Source organism: Saccopteryx leptura, chromosome 12, assembly GCF_036850995.1.
Source record: "Saccopteryx leptura isolate mSacLep1 chromosome 12, mSacLep1_pri_phased_curated, whole genome shotgun sequence".
NCBI lineage: Eukaryota > Metazoa > Chordata > Mammalia > Chiroptera > Emballonuridae > Saccopteryx > Saccopteryx leptura.
Genome location: NC_089514.1, coordinates 40,326,678 through 40,343,428, shown reverse-complemented (window position 1 = coordinate 40,343,428; position 16,751 = coordinate 40,326,678). Strand labels below are relative to the sequence as shown.

Sequence of the window (16,751 nt, the reverse complement as noted above, 5' to 3'; positions counted from 1 at the left end):
ACAAACATTGACTTACTACCCATAGTATGCCCATCATTTGGTGAACAAGCCCAAAATGATCTCTGCTCTCATGGAACTTATAATACGGGTCAGTGGTTCTCACAGTGTGATCCCTGAGCAGCAGCGACAGCAGCATCTGAAAGTTTGTTAGACATACACGTTCTTGGGCCCATTCCAAAATATTAGAGTTATTCCTCACCCAACCGTGATCACCACCACAAACCACAGAAAGGATGTTGGAACCTGGAACCCCCAGCTACATCCCCAAACCTAATAAGTCAGAAACTCTGGGGTTTGGGCCGCAGCAAGCTGTGGTTTTAATAAGCCGTCCAAGGGTTCTGATGTGTGCTAAAATGGGAAAGCCACTGATTTAGAGGAGGAGACAGATTACAAATACATACCATTTAATAAAAGTATGCAATTTAATAAAATAACAACAGACTGTGGTCAGTGGTAGGAAGAAAGTCAGCAAGTGCCTCAGAAGCAGGTGTCTGGAATCTGACAACAGGACGATCTCCCCTGAGCCAGGGAGGAAACTGACTTATATTTGGGTCGACTCTTTCTTCCCCTTTCTTCCTGTTTCCAGTAGAAGTTACGCTCTTGATTGGCAGCCCCCTACTTGTACTATGCCAGAAGAAAGGTTATCAAAACCTTAGAAAACCACCCATGGTGGTCAAATTCTGCTTCCCAGAGGCTTATCAAGAGCAGGCTGATGTTCCTCTCCGTGTGATTGAGTCGTTATCACCCCAGTGGATGGAGCCAGAAGATAACTGTAGAAGTTTTCAGTAGTAGGAGCCAGTAAGCTCGCGGAGGAAGGAACTGCCACATTTCTGGGGCTTACCACATGACCCAATTGTGGCATCTCCACTCCTGAAATCTTCATAACTTGTTTATCTGTCTCCCACTCGAAGAGGCAAATGCTGAACTTGAGGTTTCCCTGTGGTATCAGCCCACTCATCCGGTAGCTCAGCTTGTAGTCAGTGAACACTGACAAACCTATAAAGTGTTACAGAAAACAACTTTCGTGGCTCATGCCTTTCCAGTGAGAGACAGCAGCTATATTAGTCCCTGGGCTATGGCCATGATTTGGCAGGGAAAAAATTCAATGGAATTTTTAGCTCTGGGGAAGGGTAAGAAAGACAGAGAATCAAATTATGCCTAGAGTTGCTTTTCAGTTCCTTATATTTTCTGGGGTTTGAGCTAGTTGATGTCTGGAAAGACTATAAATGAAAGAATGGGTTGAAGCAGCAAGAACTATGAGCACATAGATGTCCAATGTACAGAACAAGAATAAAGAGTGAAGTAAGCACTTGCTGATGTCAGCAAGCTGCCACCCTCCACTCAACCCCCACCTTCTCATTCAAGCCCAGAATCACCTACCAGATCCTCAGGAAAAACGTTTATTCTCCATCAGCGTGGTACATGCCTTTTGTCATCACTGTGGGCTCCATATTGCTTCTGGTTTTCCTGGTGACTCTGATTATCCATCTGGCCAAAGCCATCCACAGACACTGTCCCTGCAAGTTGAGGAAGCAGAAGATACCTCTGTAAGTTGCCAGTGGGCTGGGCCCTTTCCACCACTTCCTTTGGGACATTGTTTCCAGTGATGTCAGGAGAAGGAAATATGGAGAATTAGAGTTTCTTTACAGGCTAGAGAGGGTGCTGGGTGTGAAGGAAGAAAAAGGACATATGTGGATGGAATCCTCAGTCCCCTGAGCCCTGTGTACCCTCTTTATCACCTGCCTGGTCAGTGATAGAATCAATCGGAGTCCGAAAGACCAGTGTAACAGGCTTTAATGAAAGGAAACCTGCCGGGCTGTCTCCTAAGGGAGAGCAGCCCCGGTTCTCTAACAGGTAGGGTTAAATAGGGGATTTGAGGGTGGGGGCTGGTGGTCATTAAGGAAAATGTCTCTTTCAGCAATTTATGTAAGACTAACTGTAAATAAGCTAGGGGACCTTCCACACCGGGTTAGTCACCTGGATACCTGGGGGAAGGTGATCTGGAACATCTAGTTTGTCAATGTCCCTTTGTCCACTTAAAGGAGGAAGGGGTCATGGCCCCCACCTGCAACCCTATCATTCCAGCCTTTTATTATATGGTTGAGGGGCGATGATCATTTTTCTGTAGCTACATCCTGCTGGTAAGGAGCTGCGAGTCTGGGGAAGGGATGGCTGGCCTCGGGCTGCGGTGGTGAAGTGGGGACCTTCTGGTGGGTGGCTTGGAGTAACAGGAGTTCATAGACAGTCCAGTTAGTGAAGGACTTTAGGTGGTTGTTGGGAAGATAAAATACATTATGCTCACTTTGTTAAAGATGGCGCTGCCCATGTGGAAGCCCATTGCCCAGGTGATAATATTAGTTTGCCCTTCTTGCTTGGGATGGGCGTGATTATATTAATGTGTGTTGGGGGAGAGCTTTCGCACCAAAAGGTTTTAAAAGGAAGTGAGGTCATGTTGTTCTGGGGAAGAGGGATTACATTCTAGGAGGAGAGCAGAGAAAGGCCACATAGAGGAGAGGAGTAGCAGCCAAAATGGTGGAGTGCTGAAGTAGAAGCCAGTTTGTGTAGAGTTTGTGCCGAGAGAAGGAGATGGGGAACAGAGGTGAATAAGGCTGGTGAGGTAGAAACCTTTGATTCTAGGAAAACTCGGATACATCAGTGGCTTTGGGAGTCCTGAATGGAAAGGGAAGTGTTTTTCCACTGTGTGTATTTCTTGCCTGTCGGGTGCAAGCTAGAATTAAATGTAACAGCCCACCAGTTCTTGGCTCTGTTGTTTCATTACCGTCTGTCTGAATCCAATGTGAACCTGCATGGGCCAGGTGGCTGTCATGATGGCTGTGGCTACTGGCCCTACAGTGGTCCTGGAGGAAATTAGAGAAAAGGCACAGGAGACAGACCACACGCTGAGAAGGCAGAAGGCAGGGTAGGGTTATAGGGGCGGTGGTCTCTCTTCTGAAACTTCTTCCTGCTGTTCAGGGGTGTAGTCATAGGGGTTCACATTTTTCTGCCCAGCGAGTGTAGGTTTCAGGGTTGGTGTGTAGAGCTAGGTAGATTTCTCCAGTTTTCTAGTTGGTGAAGGCCTGCATGCGGTTCTGTAAGAGGCTAGAGGATAGGCACTGGAGACAGGGCCCAAAAGCTAAAATGACAAATATGAGAGTTGAGTGGACCAATAAATGGTAATAAACAAGATATCCAGTTTGTATGGGGCCAACTGATTCCAAGATTTGGCTTGTTTGTCATGGATTCATTGAGCCCGCTCCTTTAGCTTTGCATTGCATCTCTAACCAGCCCTAACTGGTTGAGGTAAAAGCAACATTGTTCTTCTAGAAAAACACAGATATCTTGAGCAGTAAAGCACGGCGCCCACCTGCAACCTATCAGGAGACTGTTCCCTTGGCCTTCCCGGGATCCTGCCCTGTCTTTAGTGTTCTCAAAGAAACTGGGCTTTCAACCTCTTGGAGACCTGCTCGGGCCACATGCTTCGGAAAAAAGCCCAGGAGTGCGTAGTGTTAGCATATTTAAATATTGTAGAATATTGAAAGGATGGCATGGAATTAGAGGCAGCACAAAAAACGGATAAGGAAATTAAGCTTTTAGCTCCAGTGATTAAGCTGGGCTTTTGTGTAACTAAATCACCATTGTTCTTTTGCATGTGGCCCTGATCCCGTATTCCCCAGGGCTGTAAACACAGGCCTCTTTCCTCACCCTCCTATTAGCACCAACATGCCTCTTACTGTGACACGCTGCTGAGCCTCTTTTACTGGCTAAAGCGAGGTACTCCAGTGAAGTGAGGAGAGCACTAGATTTCTACAAGCTTCCCCCAGAGCCAGTTCTTGAGTTTCAGAAGCTCTTACAATTAGAGCATGACTGTTCTGAACCTGGGCTTTAGAGTTAGACAGGGCCTGGGTTCAAACCTTAGTTCTGCTATTTTCCAAGTATATGGCTTAGGGCAAGTGACAACCTCGGTGAGTCTCAATGTCCTTATTTAAAAACTAAACAATTAAATGAGCAAATGCAAAGAAAGCACTTAGCACTGCTCCTGATATAAATGTTTAGATACACTATTTTAAAAAATCTTGTTGCATTAATTTTTATTGTTCATTGAGCTCCTGATTCTAGATTCCCAGTTTAGCTATAAGCCCAAGAATCTTGGGGTGTTGAAACTTGAGTTTTGGAATTTCACACTGGCAAAAAGAGGGATGGTAAAACTCATGTGCCCTTTAAAGGCATTTTGAAAAAAATAAAATAAAATAAAATAAAGGCATTTTGAAGATTAACTAGTAGGTGTCAAATAATTTAAAATGTATGGATGAAAGACTGTGTAAAACTACAAAGTATTAACATAAAGATGTGCTTTGTATTTTGCCATATTCACTGGGCAAATTTGTTGCCTTTGGCAGCCTTGACTTCAGGGTAAGAAATCCTTGAGCATCTGCTGAAATTTAAAAAGGCATTTTTGCTTGGACTCTACTCACAAATTTTTTTTAATTTTTTTTTTTTTACACAGACAGAAGAAAGTCAGAGAGAGGGATAGATAGGGACAGACAGACAGGAACAGAGAGAGATGAGAAGCATCAATTATTAGTTTTTTGTTGTGACACCTTAGTTGTCTATTGATTGCTTTCTCATATGTACCTTGATGGGGGGGGGGGCCTACAGCAGACCGAGTAACCCCTTGCTCGAGCCAGTGACCTTGGGTCCAAGCTGGTGAGATTTTGCTCAAACCAGATGAGCCCGCACTCAAGCTGGCAACTTCGGGGTCTCGAACCTGGGTCCTCCGCATCCCAGTCCAAATCCACTGCGCCACTGCCTGGTCAGGCTCTACTCACAAATTGATTTAAAAACATATTGGCTCCAAAAGTGTGCTGTGTGAGCTTGTGAGGATGGTGGTGCTCTGTAGTGGGACTTGGGCAGAAGTCCTAAGGAAGTCAGCACCCAGTAGATGCTGCAACTCCCGTGCAGATTATGGTTAAATGTTAAATATGCACCTCGAACCTGGTTGCTTTAACTTATTAATCATTTTCAACATGATTGACTTAAAAAAGAAAAAGTAGCTAGTAATTCAAACTCAGACCTGGTGTCTCTGAAAATTAGTTGTACCACATGGCAGTCAACACTTGTCCAGTAACAAAACAATAAAATTAGAGTCACAGTACTATAGAATCCAATGTTATCACGGAAAGGGTCTTAGAGTTCAGTCAGGCTCTCTACGTTACAGCAAACCAGGGTTTAACTGCTAGCTGTTGACCCTCACTGCTGGGGGCTAAGCCTTCGTTCAGCTAGGTACTGGGGAGAGAGCTGGGGCAGGAGTTGCTGGCAGTCTGATGGGGGTTGGTATGCCCTCAACCAGTGTTGTCAGAGACGGTGTATCTCCTGAAGTTTTATGCAGCAATCGTTTTCAAACTTATCACACTCTCAGAACCTCCTTAGTCCCAAACCAACAGTAATGGAGTTGCTCTTTTTTGGAGCAGAAGTGGGAGCTCACCTTCAATTTAGTCCCCATCCCAGGCCCCTTTCAATCAACTCCTGAGTCCCAGGGAACACAATTGCCCAAAGGCCCCCATAGTGTCATGAGTGTTTGAGTGCAGAATGCCCTCAGGTTAACTCTTGTCAATCCCTTTTCCCCCACAGGATGAAGAAAGGAGGTATGTGTGGTGCTTATTCCCTTTGTTTGTTGCTGTTGTTGTTATCATTTTTGCTCGCTCTGTTGCACTACATGAATGGGCTCGGCTCAGCAGAGAATCAGGATGCAGTCCTGACTTGGTGGGTTTTTAGCCACATCTTCCAGAGCTGGAATAAAACAGGTCAGGAGGGGAAAAAGAAGGTCATTGGCCCACTCAAACTGCGCATTTGGTCCTGCCTGTACCATGCCCAGAGTCGCCTCCAATCAGCTCAACTTAAGCACCTAGAAAAGTCAGTTTCCCACCAAGTGGGACAGGAATAAAGATTTTCTGTGGGTTAAACACAAACAGTATCTATTCTCTGTTGTTCAGAGGGGCATGACCCTTCCTGAGGACAGCTAATGCTCTACATTAGACAGCTGTCTCTTTAAAAAAAAAAAAAAGATACTTTATTCTGAGATTATAACAGATTTGATTATTTCACAAGTTATTTAGGTCAGCCTAGTTAGAAAGGGGGAGCTGGGTACAGTCAGATGGGCTGGGAGAGCTGAGTGATTTCAGGGACGCTGGTGAATCGAGGAAGGCCCACCTGACCGACTCCAAGCCTGAGGAGATGTCCGCCCCTGCCCTGGAAGTCGTGGCCTCAAGGGGAACCCAGGCTATGCGGAGAGACGGGACAGGGAATTGGAAAGTGTGTTTCTAAAAATAATTGTTTCATCACTCCAGTCATAGATATGTGTGTCTGACATGCACAAGGCACGTCTAAGCAGAATTAGAAATTTAATTATAATGGTTACTAATCATATTGAATGAGATGATTTTAATAAATGAGATTTTCACAAACTGTCTCCCACCATAGTTACTTTTCAAAAAGGGAATAGGGAATACATACGAAAAAGCCCCACATTATGAACAACTATATCAACCCAATCTTTCTTTCTTACCAATAAAGCATTTTAAAACTAATTTCCTAGCTCAGTAATAACAATAAGCTGGAAAAAGAGCAGAAAAGCATTTTTTTAGGGGTGTGTGTGTGTGTGTGTGTGTGTGTGTGTGTGTGTGTGTATTTTTCTGAGAAAACGGAAAGCCATCAATAAACATGTCGCAGACAGAAAATTTTTTGCTGTGTCTGCCATACTGATGTCACAGCCTGTTTAAGAGAAATCCCATCATGGGGGTAGAATTTTAAGGTTAATTTAGTGTCCAAGAAGCTTAATTTCTTTCTGTTTATTCCTTGCAGAAATGAAGAATGCAAACAGAGAAGTCGTGGTGGTAGGTATGGTGGCCGGAGGGCACTGGGCTGGGAAGTGGGTTGTGGGACTCCTGTGCTTTCTGAGGCAGCCCTGCCACAGCCTCGTGGAGGTTTGCTGGTCAAGGAGCTGCTTGTATTTGGCCACTGCAACAGATTGCTGTGTGATGAGCTCCTGATAGAATTTGTTCCCTCCACTGAGCATGTCTGCTGATATATTTGCAGAAGAGCTGGATTTCATAAATATTGAATAGTGGTGTTTATTATCTACACCAGCTCTCCAGGAGAGCAAGTTGGGGGTAGAGGAGCTTAAAGATGAGAATCGAAGCATTAGCCTTCAGTTGGATTTATTTTTGCTTTGCCCTTCCATAACCTTGCGGAAAAAGTAGTAGAGAAAGGGCCTGGGGTTGCCTCTGCTTCTAAGCCATATGATCTGAGAGATTCCCTTAGCCTCTTTCAGCTTTAGATTCCTCATCTGTGAAACGGGAGTGAGAACACCTGCCCAGTGATAACAGGTGGGGAGATATTTTGAAAAGTTTAAGAGTCACACAAAGGCAAAGGTGTGACAGCTGGAGTGTTGCTCTCAACTCAGCTCCTTGTTCTTCTCTTACTGAGTATAATCCACCCACAGGGAAGGGATGGCACTTAAAGGTGACCCCCTAGCTCAGCCCCACCCCCTGATATGACTCTGTTATGATCCAAGACCCACAGGTTTGGGGAACAACAGGCACTGTGGGGAGGGCAGCGCTGGAGTTGCTGCTCCGGGCTCATGGCCCAGGTTTATCTGTACTGGACTGGTCTGTACACAGACGAGAGGAAGAGGCGATCTCTTGTCTCTGGGTCTTACTGTGTACGACAACTACTCTTCATTCAGAGACTGCCTCAGAATTATGTAATATTAAATTAATCAGTTAAATAAATAAATCTCCATGACCATAAAAAGTGGGGTTGCTGAGCTGAGCAAACAGGTAGAATACATGCAGCCATTAAACTCCAAGCACAGTTCTCATTAGCTAAAGAATGGCACCACTGGAGGCCCTGGGAGGGAAAGGGTGTTTCCATCGGGTCAGAGGTCAGGCCCTGGAGGCTGGCAGAGGTAAGGATCAGGGGAAGAGAAAGCTATGGAGCACAGGACTTAGATAAGGCGGGGCAGGCCTTGACGCACACTGCACTGGCCTAGGCAGGGGGACGCAGCAAGCGTCCAGAGCGGGGAGCACACAGTGCTCGCCTGTGCCTGCCTTGCAGTCTGTCTGGCAGTGGGTTAGGCAGGGCAGCCCCTCGCTGCTGGTGCATGTACTTCTGCTCTTCCTCCTATGCAGCTTGGAAATCCTTTACTCAGGATGTTTTCCTGCCCTAAATGTCCTCCTCCCACTCCCATCTGTGCCCCTGTAGACGCATATATTCCCCTTCATACAGCCCTTATCACTATGTTGGAGAGCTTGCATGTCAAGGGCTTCCAGTTGACTGGAAGCTCAGTGGGCAGTGGACACTCCTCCCTTGTTCACTGCTGGTGCCCAGCATCCGGCACAGTGCCTACTGAGTAAATAAATGCCAAGAAGGCCCTGGGTCAGAAACACAGGCCGTGAGGATGCCTGGCCTTGTCTAGGAGGAGGGGTATAGGGTTGTGCTTGAAGCTGCCTGTTTTTGTTCCTTAGGAAACCATCCAGATGAGCACTGTCTTTGATGGTGAAGCCACAGACCCAGGTGAGTAAGTTGCAGTGCCACCCATAAGAGTGTTTTGCATATTCCATGCTAGTAGAATTGTGGGGACTTTATCCAACTTCATACTTATAACTGAGATCCATCTAGGCTACAATACAAAGTGAGCTCAGCTCTGAACTGACCGTGCAAGACCTCAGAGGAGTCCACCCCCAGGACCCTGCTCAAGGCCATGCCTCTGTCTAGCCTTCCTCTCTAAAGCACAAGCCCAGGCAAGGAACTGGTGAATCTCAGAGCCCCCAGTTTTTTCCTGCTCATTGGGATTCAACTCCCAACCCTGATCCTTTCTGAATGCTTCTAACACCATCCTGTTTGGTAGTGAGAGAAATGGAGAAATTGCAAGCTTGGCTTCTTTCTTTCCTAGATCAGGGCCAAGAATTTCTTCTTGGTTGGCAAGATGAACATGAGGTACAGCTGGCCTACAGAGCTCTCATCACCCCCATGAAATCAGCTCCAAATTTAGCTCCTTTACACACATCCCTCCACTTACAAAGGCTCAATTATAGACATGAATAAAGGGAAGGAACCAAATTCAGCAGGCAAGTGTGTTGGCTCGCCGCCAGGCTCCCGTGTGAGCGGCTCAGCCGTCCTTGGAAGGAGGATGGCTCCTCTCCAGGAGAGGCTGCTGCTGCTGCAGCTGGAATTGAATTCCCCTCTATTATTAGGTACTTGTTACCATAATGTGTCCTCATTAGCATAAGTGCTGGTGGGCTCCTCAGCGGAGAGGCCACTCAGTGGCCTGGAAACAGCCAGAGCAGGGATCGCCCAGAACTGCGGGAAGAGCCGGGGAGAACAGGGCCGCTGCTCTGCTGGGAATGTGTGTTTGAGAAAAGGAAAATGGAAGGAGTGAGCCAGCTGGACTAATGTGAGCAGATGCACCACGTCGTGCCTCAGGCTCTGACACCAGAAAAATGGCTCGGATGCCATCGCAGCCAGGGCTAGGCTTCTGTTTCTGTGCCTGCCATCCCTCCTCACCTAACTACAGAAAAATCAGTCTTTTCCCTCTTCCTTGGTGAATGCCTTTTAATAGCAGGAATTCAGGGGTCTTCTAAAACAAATCAGGATGAAATGGGCATTAGAAATGGAACCTGGTTGATCTGAAGCTCCCCTGGAGTTCCAGGTCTGTGTGGCCTCCCAATCTTGCAATTGAGATGGCCTTGAGGCCGTCCTCCCGCGGAGCCCGGCGCCTGCGCTCCACGCGCTCCGAGCGCAGCTCGTGGGAAAGGCAGGCTGCTGACTGACTACTGTGCACAGGTGTGCCTTCCGTCCTGGTGACTCACACCTTCCAGCGCGCTTCCTCTTCTCTGCGGGTGACATAAAGCAAGGTGGAGATGAGGAGGAGAGAATCACTTGAATTATTTCATTTACATGGTTGTTGTATTCCCCCCCCCCCCCAGTTACTGGGGCAAAATACAGATTCAACTCAAAAACTGGAGCCAGAAAGTGGGAAGATCCCTTAATGCAAATGCCAAAGCAGAACGAGTCCAGCACGCACGGAGCTGCTCCAAGCAGAGCTGTGTCTGTGGAAGGAACTGGGCCACCGAGGAGCACCGACAGGGAAGGAGAGTGGCCGCGTGGCAAAGCCAAGGCTGAGGAGGCACGCCCCGGGGCCAGAAACCAGGGTGGCAAGCCAGGCACCCCCAAGAACAGAGACCCAGCCGTCATGAGCAGGGCTCCCCCAAACCACACCCAGGAAAGTAAGCAGGGCCTGGTGCTGGTCCCACAGAACGGTACAGGGGGGCCCTTGCCTGTCAGAGGGTCGCTGCCTCTCCCTAAGTTCTCTGAGGGCATATCCCATGCATAGGAGTGAAAATGTAGCCAAAAGGAACTCAGAGATCTGGGGTCCCAAATAGGATGTTTAAACAGCACAAAGCGGTTTGATTGCATAGTTGCCTTTTTCTGAGATGGCCCAGGGGAAATTTCTCTCTGGTCTCTCTGTGCTTCTGACCGGCTGGACTGCCAGTTTCTGGATGTGGAGTTGTGGTGTTTCTTCTTTCTGTTGACTGCTAGGATGCTCTGTTCAGTTCACCCCTAGGAAGAGCGCAGAACTGCTTGGCATTAGCGCTGAAGACTATCTGCGCATCTCATTGCATTTCATTTTCCTGCCTTCATTTTAGAATCACCCAGAATTCTTCACTTACAAATACAGTTCAATACCATACACCTTTGTAAGACATCTTCAATCTTTTTCAAAAGAAGACAGACAGCCCTGGTCAGATAGCTCGGTTGGTTGGAGTGTTGTCCTGAAGTGCAGAGGCTACTGGTTCACTCCCCAGTCAGGACACATACAGGAACAGTGTCTTTGTTTCTCCCTGCCTCTCTTTCTAAAGAAGGAGAAGAGGAAGAAGAAGAAGAAGAAGAAGAAGAAGAAGAAGAAGAAGAAGAAGAAGAAGAAGAAGAAGAAGAAGAAGAAGAAGAAGAAAGAATAGATAATGAGTTATTCTAGAAAGAAGAAAACAGTAAATATCTTTTATATTTTTATTGAGGTATAAGTTCTATTCAACAAAGTGCACAGATCTAAGGTATTAAGTGTGATGATAGACTCCTCTCAGAGGCAGGACAATATTTATCCTCACAGATTAGTTTTGCTGTTTTGAATTTCATATAAATGGAATTACACAGATGTGCTCTTTCCTGTCTGCTGTTTTGCTCAGCATGTCTGTGAGATTCACCTACGTCATACTGTCGATCAGCAGTCCTTTTCTCTTCCCTGTTGTGGTGGCTGTGTTAAGTTTCTCACTATTATACATTCATATATGAACTTTCTTGTGCACAACTCCTGGTGAGCATAAACATGTATTTCTTTGGAGCATATTCCTAGGAGTGAACTTGCTGGAGCCACTGCTGGAATCTGCAGAGAATTCCAAAGTTGGTGGCTCCACGCTGCACTTCCACCAGCAATGACTCAGAGTTCTGATTGCTTTCCTTTCTTGTCAACACTTGATGTTGTCAGTCCTCTTAATTTTAGCCATCCAGATTAAATTTTTTTTCTTGAAATGGAGTCACTCTTTTTCTTAAAGCCAAACAACACCAACCTTACAATGTCCTGGCCCAGCTCCTCCCCTGCCTCCTGAGATTGGAGGGAACTGCTGGAGTCAGGGTGGGGACACAATGGGAAGCTCTCACTAAGCGTACACCTGGGTGTGAGCAGTGAACTGAAAATAAATCATACCACGAGGGGGTAGGAAATGGAACTTTCAGCGTGTGCTTAGTGGAGACTCAGCAATCTTTGTTTTACCCCCATGCCCTGCTCCCCAGTTGCTGAGGTATTAGTCCAATACCCACAAGATAGGACCAGGCAGGAGTCTTTTAGAGCAGCAGCCCCTTCCCAGCTGAGGAGCCAGATGAGAACTCCCCACAATGGCCTCTAGGGGGCAGGCAGGACCCAACCTGCAAATGCAGAACTTCAGAGGGAGCAGCTGCTAGTTTATTTTGTGCCTGTGCCTCAGTGACTTCTCAAGAAAAAAAAAAAAAAAAAAACATTAAAAAAAGTTCCCTGTCCTGGCCTAGAGCAGGCAATGATTTATTAATAAGGGTTGGTTGCCAGGGAACTTCCTCGAATAGGTTTAAATTTTGCAAGAGAAGCCAGAGCTGTTCATTTGTGGAGGTTAAAGTGGGTGAAGTGGCCGATTACCCATTTAAGACTCTGAAAGCCTGTGTATCCCTGAGTAAAGCACCTTCCTCAAAGCTCTCAGCCTCAATGCAAGTAAAATGAGGCTCAGAGGAGGCTGGAGGGGGACCTAATAACTGCTTATGAGCCCATTAAGGGTGATTAGAAGGAGGGCGGTGCGCAGCTGTTCTCCCTCCTTCAGTGATGACAGGCTAGAGGGAATTGTGCTTCTGGGTCAAGAGAACAGTTAAGAACAGAGAGGGACTTGCTGAAGGCTGGGCTCTGTTTGAAGGGCTCACTTTCCCCCTGGGAATGGGCAGGAAGAGCTGCTTGTCTGCCTAGTCTCAAGATGGGAATCCTGAGGAACTCAAGATGTGAGGTCAGGGGTGAACCAGGAGGCTTCGACCAAGAGAAACTCTGCCTTTTCTTTGGCATGTGTGGCTATTTTATTAATGGAAACAAGCAGTCTGAGGCCCAGGGTTTCTAACTAGGCCGTTGGTTTCTAACATTTACCAGATTTGGGAGAAAAAAAGTTACCTGAATAAAATGAAGCCAGGGACCATTGTGTATCTTGTGAAAGGTTTCCCCCATTTCTTTCCCAAGGCCTTAAACATGAATAAATTTATTGTAGCTAAGGTTGACCTGCTTGATTTTGAGTCATCATAAAATCAGGGCAGATATAATCAGGGATTAGACCACAGAGGGTTCCCTAATTGTTGAGGATTTAAGACCACGTGGTGAATTCTCAAGTTTGAGCTTTCCATGGTGCTCAGTACTCCTACAGGGACCAGGGAGCAGGGACTACAGCTCTGCCTGTGTTAAAAGCACGTGAGGCCCAGGAACAGACACTGGGCAACGACACGCCAGCTCCTCAGAGCTCTCTTTCGTGGCGCTAGTTCTATCGTTTGCCTTTTTATGGAATGTGTTTTGTGATGGCTGAGAAAATTAAAGCAACAAAATGAGTGAATATAGAAAACGATCACTATTAAAACTTGGTGTTTCTCATTTCAAACTTCATGTGTGTACTTATACCTCCCATTTATTCGATCAATACTTATGGAGCATCTACTGCGTGCCCAGTGCTGGCTCATTAGGAAACCCAGCAGCCCTGAGCCCCTGCCCTTGAGGAGCTGACGTCCGTCTGCTTGGGCTGAATGCAGCTGCTCACAGGCCATCGCCCAAGGTTCCAGTTCCAATTTTACCTGACCTATTCATTTTTTGGTTCCTTGAGTGTTCTATCTGAAAGGTAAATTAATCAAAACCTGGAACTTCCTTTCTGAAAGAACAGATAATTCAGAACTACTTCAATATTTTAAAAAACTTATGGGGTGCCTTTGTCAGAAAATAGTTGAGTGTGTCTTGAACAACTGGAGCCCTATGATCTGATATTTGAAGTCCGTCCCCATTTAAAACGGTGTGTTCTACCGTTCCCACAAGTCCAAACCGTCATTATCAGTCCTAATTTTTGGTTTGAAAAACATGATCTTGGTAAGTCTTAAGGGCCAGGTAGAGCAGACGTAAGAGCTTTGCGTTCCTCCTGTGTGGTGTGGGCCTGGAGGTGAGCCTCCTGCTGCCCCTGCACTGGGCCCCCTGCTCAGAGGTGTTCATTCCAGGGGTTCGGAAACAGCCTGCGGCTGCTGCAGCCTCTTCCAAAGCCGGCAGGCCCGAGGGAAGGAAGCTGGTGAATCGGATTTATAGGCTAGGCTCCTGGCTCTCCTCTCCCGCCCCGCCCATTTCACTGTCTGTCCACCGTCACTGCACACTCCAGCTGGCGAGCTAAGCGGTCCTGCTTTTTGTTTTTGGTAACAATTTTATTATTTGTTCTGTGATTTAATTTACATACTATAAAAATTAGTGTTTTTTAGTATATCACAGAGTTCTGCAACCATCACCACTGTTGAATTCTAAAACATTTAATCACTCCCAATATAAACTCTGACTGAATAGTCATTCCCATTTGCAAGTCCTGACACCCAGTAATCTACTCTGTCTCTATAAATTTGCCTATCTTGAGTATTTCATATAAATAAAATTGTACAATATTTGTCCTTTTGCGTCTAATATTTCTCTTAGCATCATGTTTTCAAGATCCATCTATGTTGTAGCAGATATTAGTGCTTCATTCCTTTTCATGGCTCAATAATGTTCCATTGTATGGATATACCTCATTTGTTTACCAATCTATTAATAGACATTTAGGTTGTTTCTACTTTTTGTCTACTAAGAATAATGCTTCAATGAATGTTCATGTAAAAATTCTTGTGCAAATATATGTTCTTACCAACAACGCATAAAGGTTTGAAAAACTTTTAAAACAGGCAAGTGAGGTCCCTCAGCCCAGGTTGCAGGGGGCATTCAGCCCTCCCCGAGTCTCATCAGCTCTGGCATGCGCAGTCTGGATGTGGCCTGGATGCTGGGCCATCTCACTGAGTGTCACAGTAGCGTCTTCCTTTGCACCTGAATCCTCTACAAAGCTCAGGATTACAAATGTGTGTCTAACGTGCTGAGCTTGCTACCTGTCTCTGATCCTCACAACACTCTTTGGAGATGGTCTGGCCATCTGCATTTTACATGAGAAAGCTGAGGGTGGTGGGGAGATAAGGGAACTGGCCTGAGGTCACAGAACCAGGACACCAACCGGGTGTGTCTTCTTCCGCCTATGTTGTAAGGGCTCGGCTGTGGCCTGTGAGTGGTGTTCTGGTGTGGAAAGTTGTCTGACGACTGAATCCTCAGGTGAATCCTCTGAAAGAATAACTCGTCCCTGAAAGTCTAAGGCCTCTTGTGGCTGCAGAAAGCAAACCTTCACAGGCGCGGCATCAATACCTGCTTCTGGACGAGCAGATGGGCTCTAAGAGTGTCCTCTTCAGCATGGCTTGGGCTGGGATCTGAAGCAGCCTCTGTCCTCCCGCAGCCCTGCCAAGCCCAGCACATGAAGCTTTGGGCTGCGCAGAAGACAAAGTTTATTCTTTTCTCTGTTCTGTACACGTTCCCTGTCTGCTGCTTAATAAAAGCAGTGTCGTCTCAGTATGAGCATTCAAGCACCTTTCAGAGATATTAAATTAAGATTTGTGTCACTCAGAAATAGACCTCTTTTCCCAAGGGAAAGGGACTGCAGTAACTAAAGTTGGCCAGCAGGGGCTCTTTTGTCACTTAGCTTCCATTGACTAGTCCAGAAAGTCCTCTGTTAAAAACCAGGCTCCTTCCAAGCTTTCTCCAAGCTTTCCAGGGTCTGTGGTTGCAGGGCCTGCAGAGAGCAGCCTCAGGGCATCCATGGCCAGGACTCCTCCTTGCGGCCATCCACAGAACCCACTGCAGCAATGTGACAGCTGGACATCAGTGAGTGCCATTCCGAACCTAGGGAAGGGAGTGAGTGCCGTGGCTCCACCCACAGTGGCCTTATCCCCTCGAAGGCCCTGGGACAACTGTCAGGGCATTTTGCTAAGCAAGCTATGCCTATTGACTAAGACAGCTCCCAGCTGGGCTCAGAACATCTTCATCGCTGCTGACATCAGCGGAGAGGGTCAGAATCTGCAGTGGTACTTGGTATCTCTGAACACAGCATACTCTGGGCTTTGTTTCCTTAACATACCATCTTGCCACAGATTGATGAAAATGAGGCCCCAAAACTCTGTGCTTTTGTTTGGTTGAGTGTGTACTGATGTGTCTGTGTAAGTGTCTTTGTAATAATAATTTAAAACACTTCACATTTATAGAATGCTTGCAATGTGCAAGATCCTGTGGGGTCCTTTGTATTTATAATTTTATTTAAGATATGCATCTGGAGGGACTATCTAACTTAATTTATGAAGAACCGAGGCTCAGAAAGGGTGAGTGACCTGCCAAGGGTCCCACAGCTAGTGACAGAGGAAGGTAGAGTCTGAAAGAAGGTGTGCTTCTACACCCCTTTCTGCCACCACGAGGGTCTGGACTTCCTGGTAAGAAGCTTAGCCTCTGTGGCTCCCACTCCAACACTAACTTAATCTTGCTCAGTTGCTTTGGTTGAAACAGGCAAGACTGGGGGTAGAATTAGAAGGAAAAGGTGAAGAGGAATTTGCTTTGTGTGGGAGCTGATTTAGGTGCTTTAAAATTCACCAGGGTTTGGCCCTGGCCAGATAGCTTGGTTGGTTGGAGCATAGTCCCAACGTGCAGGAGTTGCCAGTTCAAGCCCTGGTCAGGGCAATACAGGAACAGATCGATGTTCCTTTCTCTCTCTCTCTTTCTCTCAAATCAATAAAATAAACATTAAAAAAATTCACCAGGGTTTGAACAAGCCTTTCTAGGATGGGGCCTTTGGCACGGAGCAGCTGGGAGCTCATTAGTGTCACTGGACACCAGGAGAGAAAGATAAAAACGGGTGTGAAGAGGGGAAAAGGGAAGGGAAAGTAAGGTAGAGGCAGGGATGTTTACAGAGAAACAGTGGCGCTGCGGCTGGTGGATGAGAGATGCCTGCCGGGAGCCCCCTGCCTGGGGGGCTGGTACAGCAAACACAGCTCCAGCAGGGCCAACAAAGGGCAGCTGAATCATAGGATTTCTCAAGAAATAAAAATTCCAAGCA

General features: G+C 46.6%; 1 protein-coding gene and 1 long non-coding RNA gene across 2 annotated transcripts in view; one reads left to right on the top strand and one right to left on the bottom strand.

Moving 5' to 3' along the window:
- The window catches only part of CDHR3 (cadherin related family member 3), a 257,056-nt gene extending 246,415 nt beyond the window's left edge, over positions 1-10,641 (top strand). Inside the window, exons 17-21 of the mRNA XM_066354381.1 lie at positions 1,366-1,547; positions 5,629-5,642; positions 6,859-6,890; positions 8,523-8,571; positions 9,984-10,641. Of these exons, the coding sequence (XP_066210478.1) occupies positions 1,366-1,547; positions 5,629-5,642; positions 6,859-6,890; positions 8,523-8,571; positions 9,984-10,390 (684 nt within the window). The 3' untranslated portion in view covers positions 10,391-10,641. The remainder of the gene's footprint in view (positions 1-1,365; positions 1,548-5,628; positions 5,643-6,858; positions 6,891-8,522; positions 8,572-9,983) is intronic.
- Positions 505-9,755, bottom strand: LOC136384222 (uncharacterized). Its single transcript, XR_010747543.1, has 3 exons — positions 9,675-9,755; positions 1,381-1,517; positions 505-996 (listed from the first exon to the last, which is right to left on the bottom strand). It is a non-coding gene; the product is annotated as an uncharacterized lncRNA (long non-coding RNA).
- Positions 10,642-16,751: the final 6,110 nt, after the last annotated feature.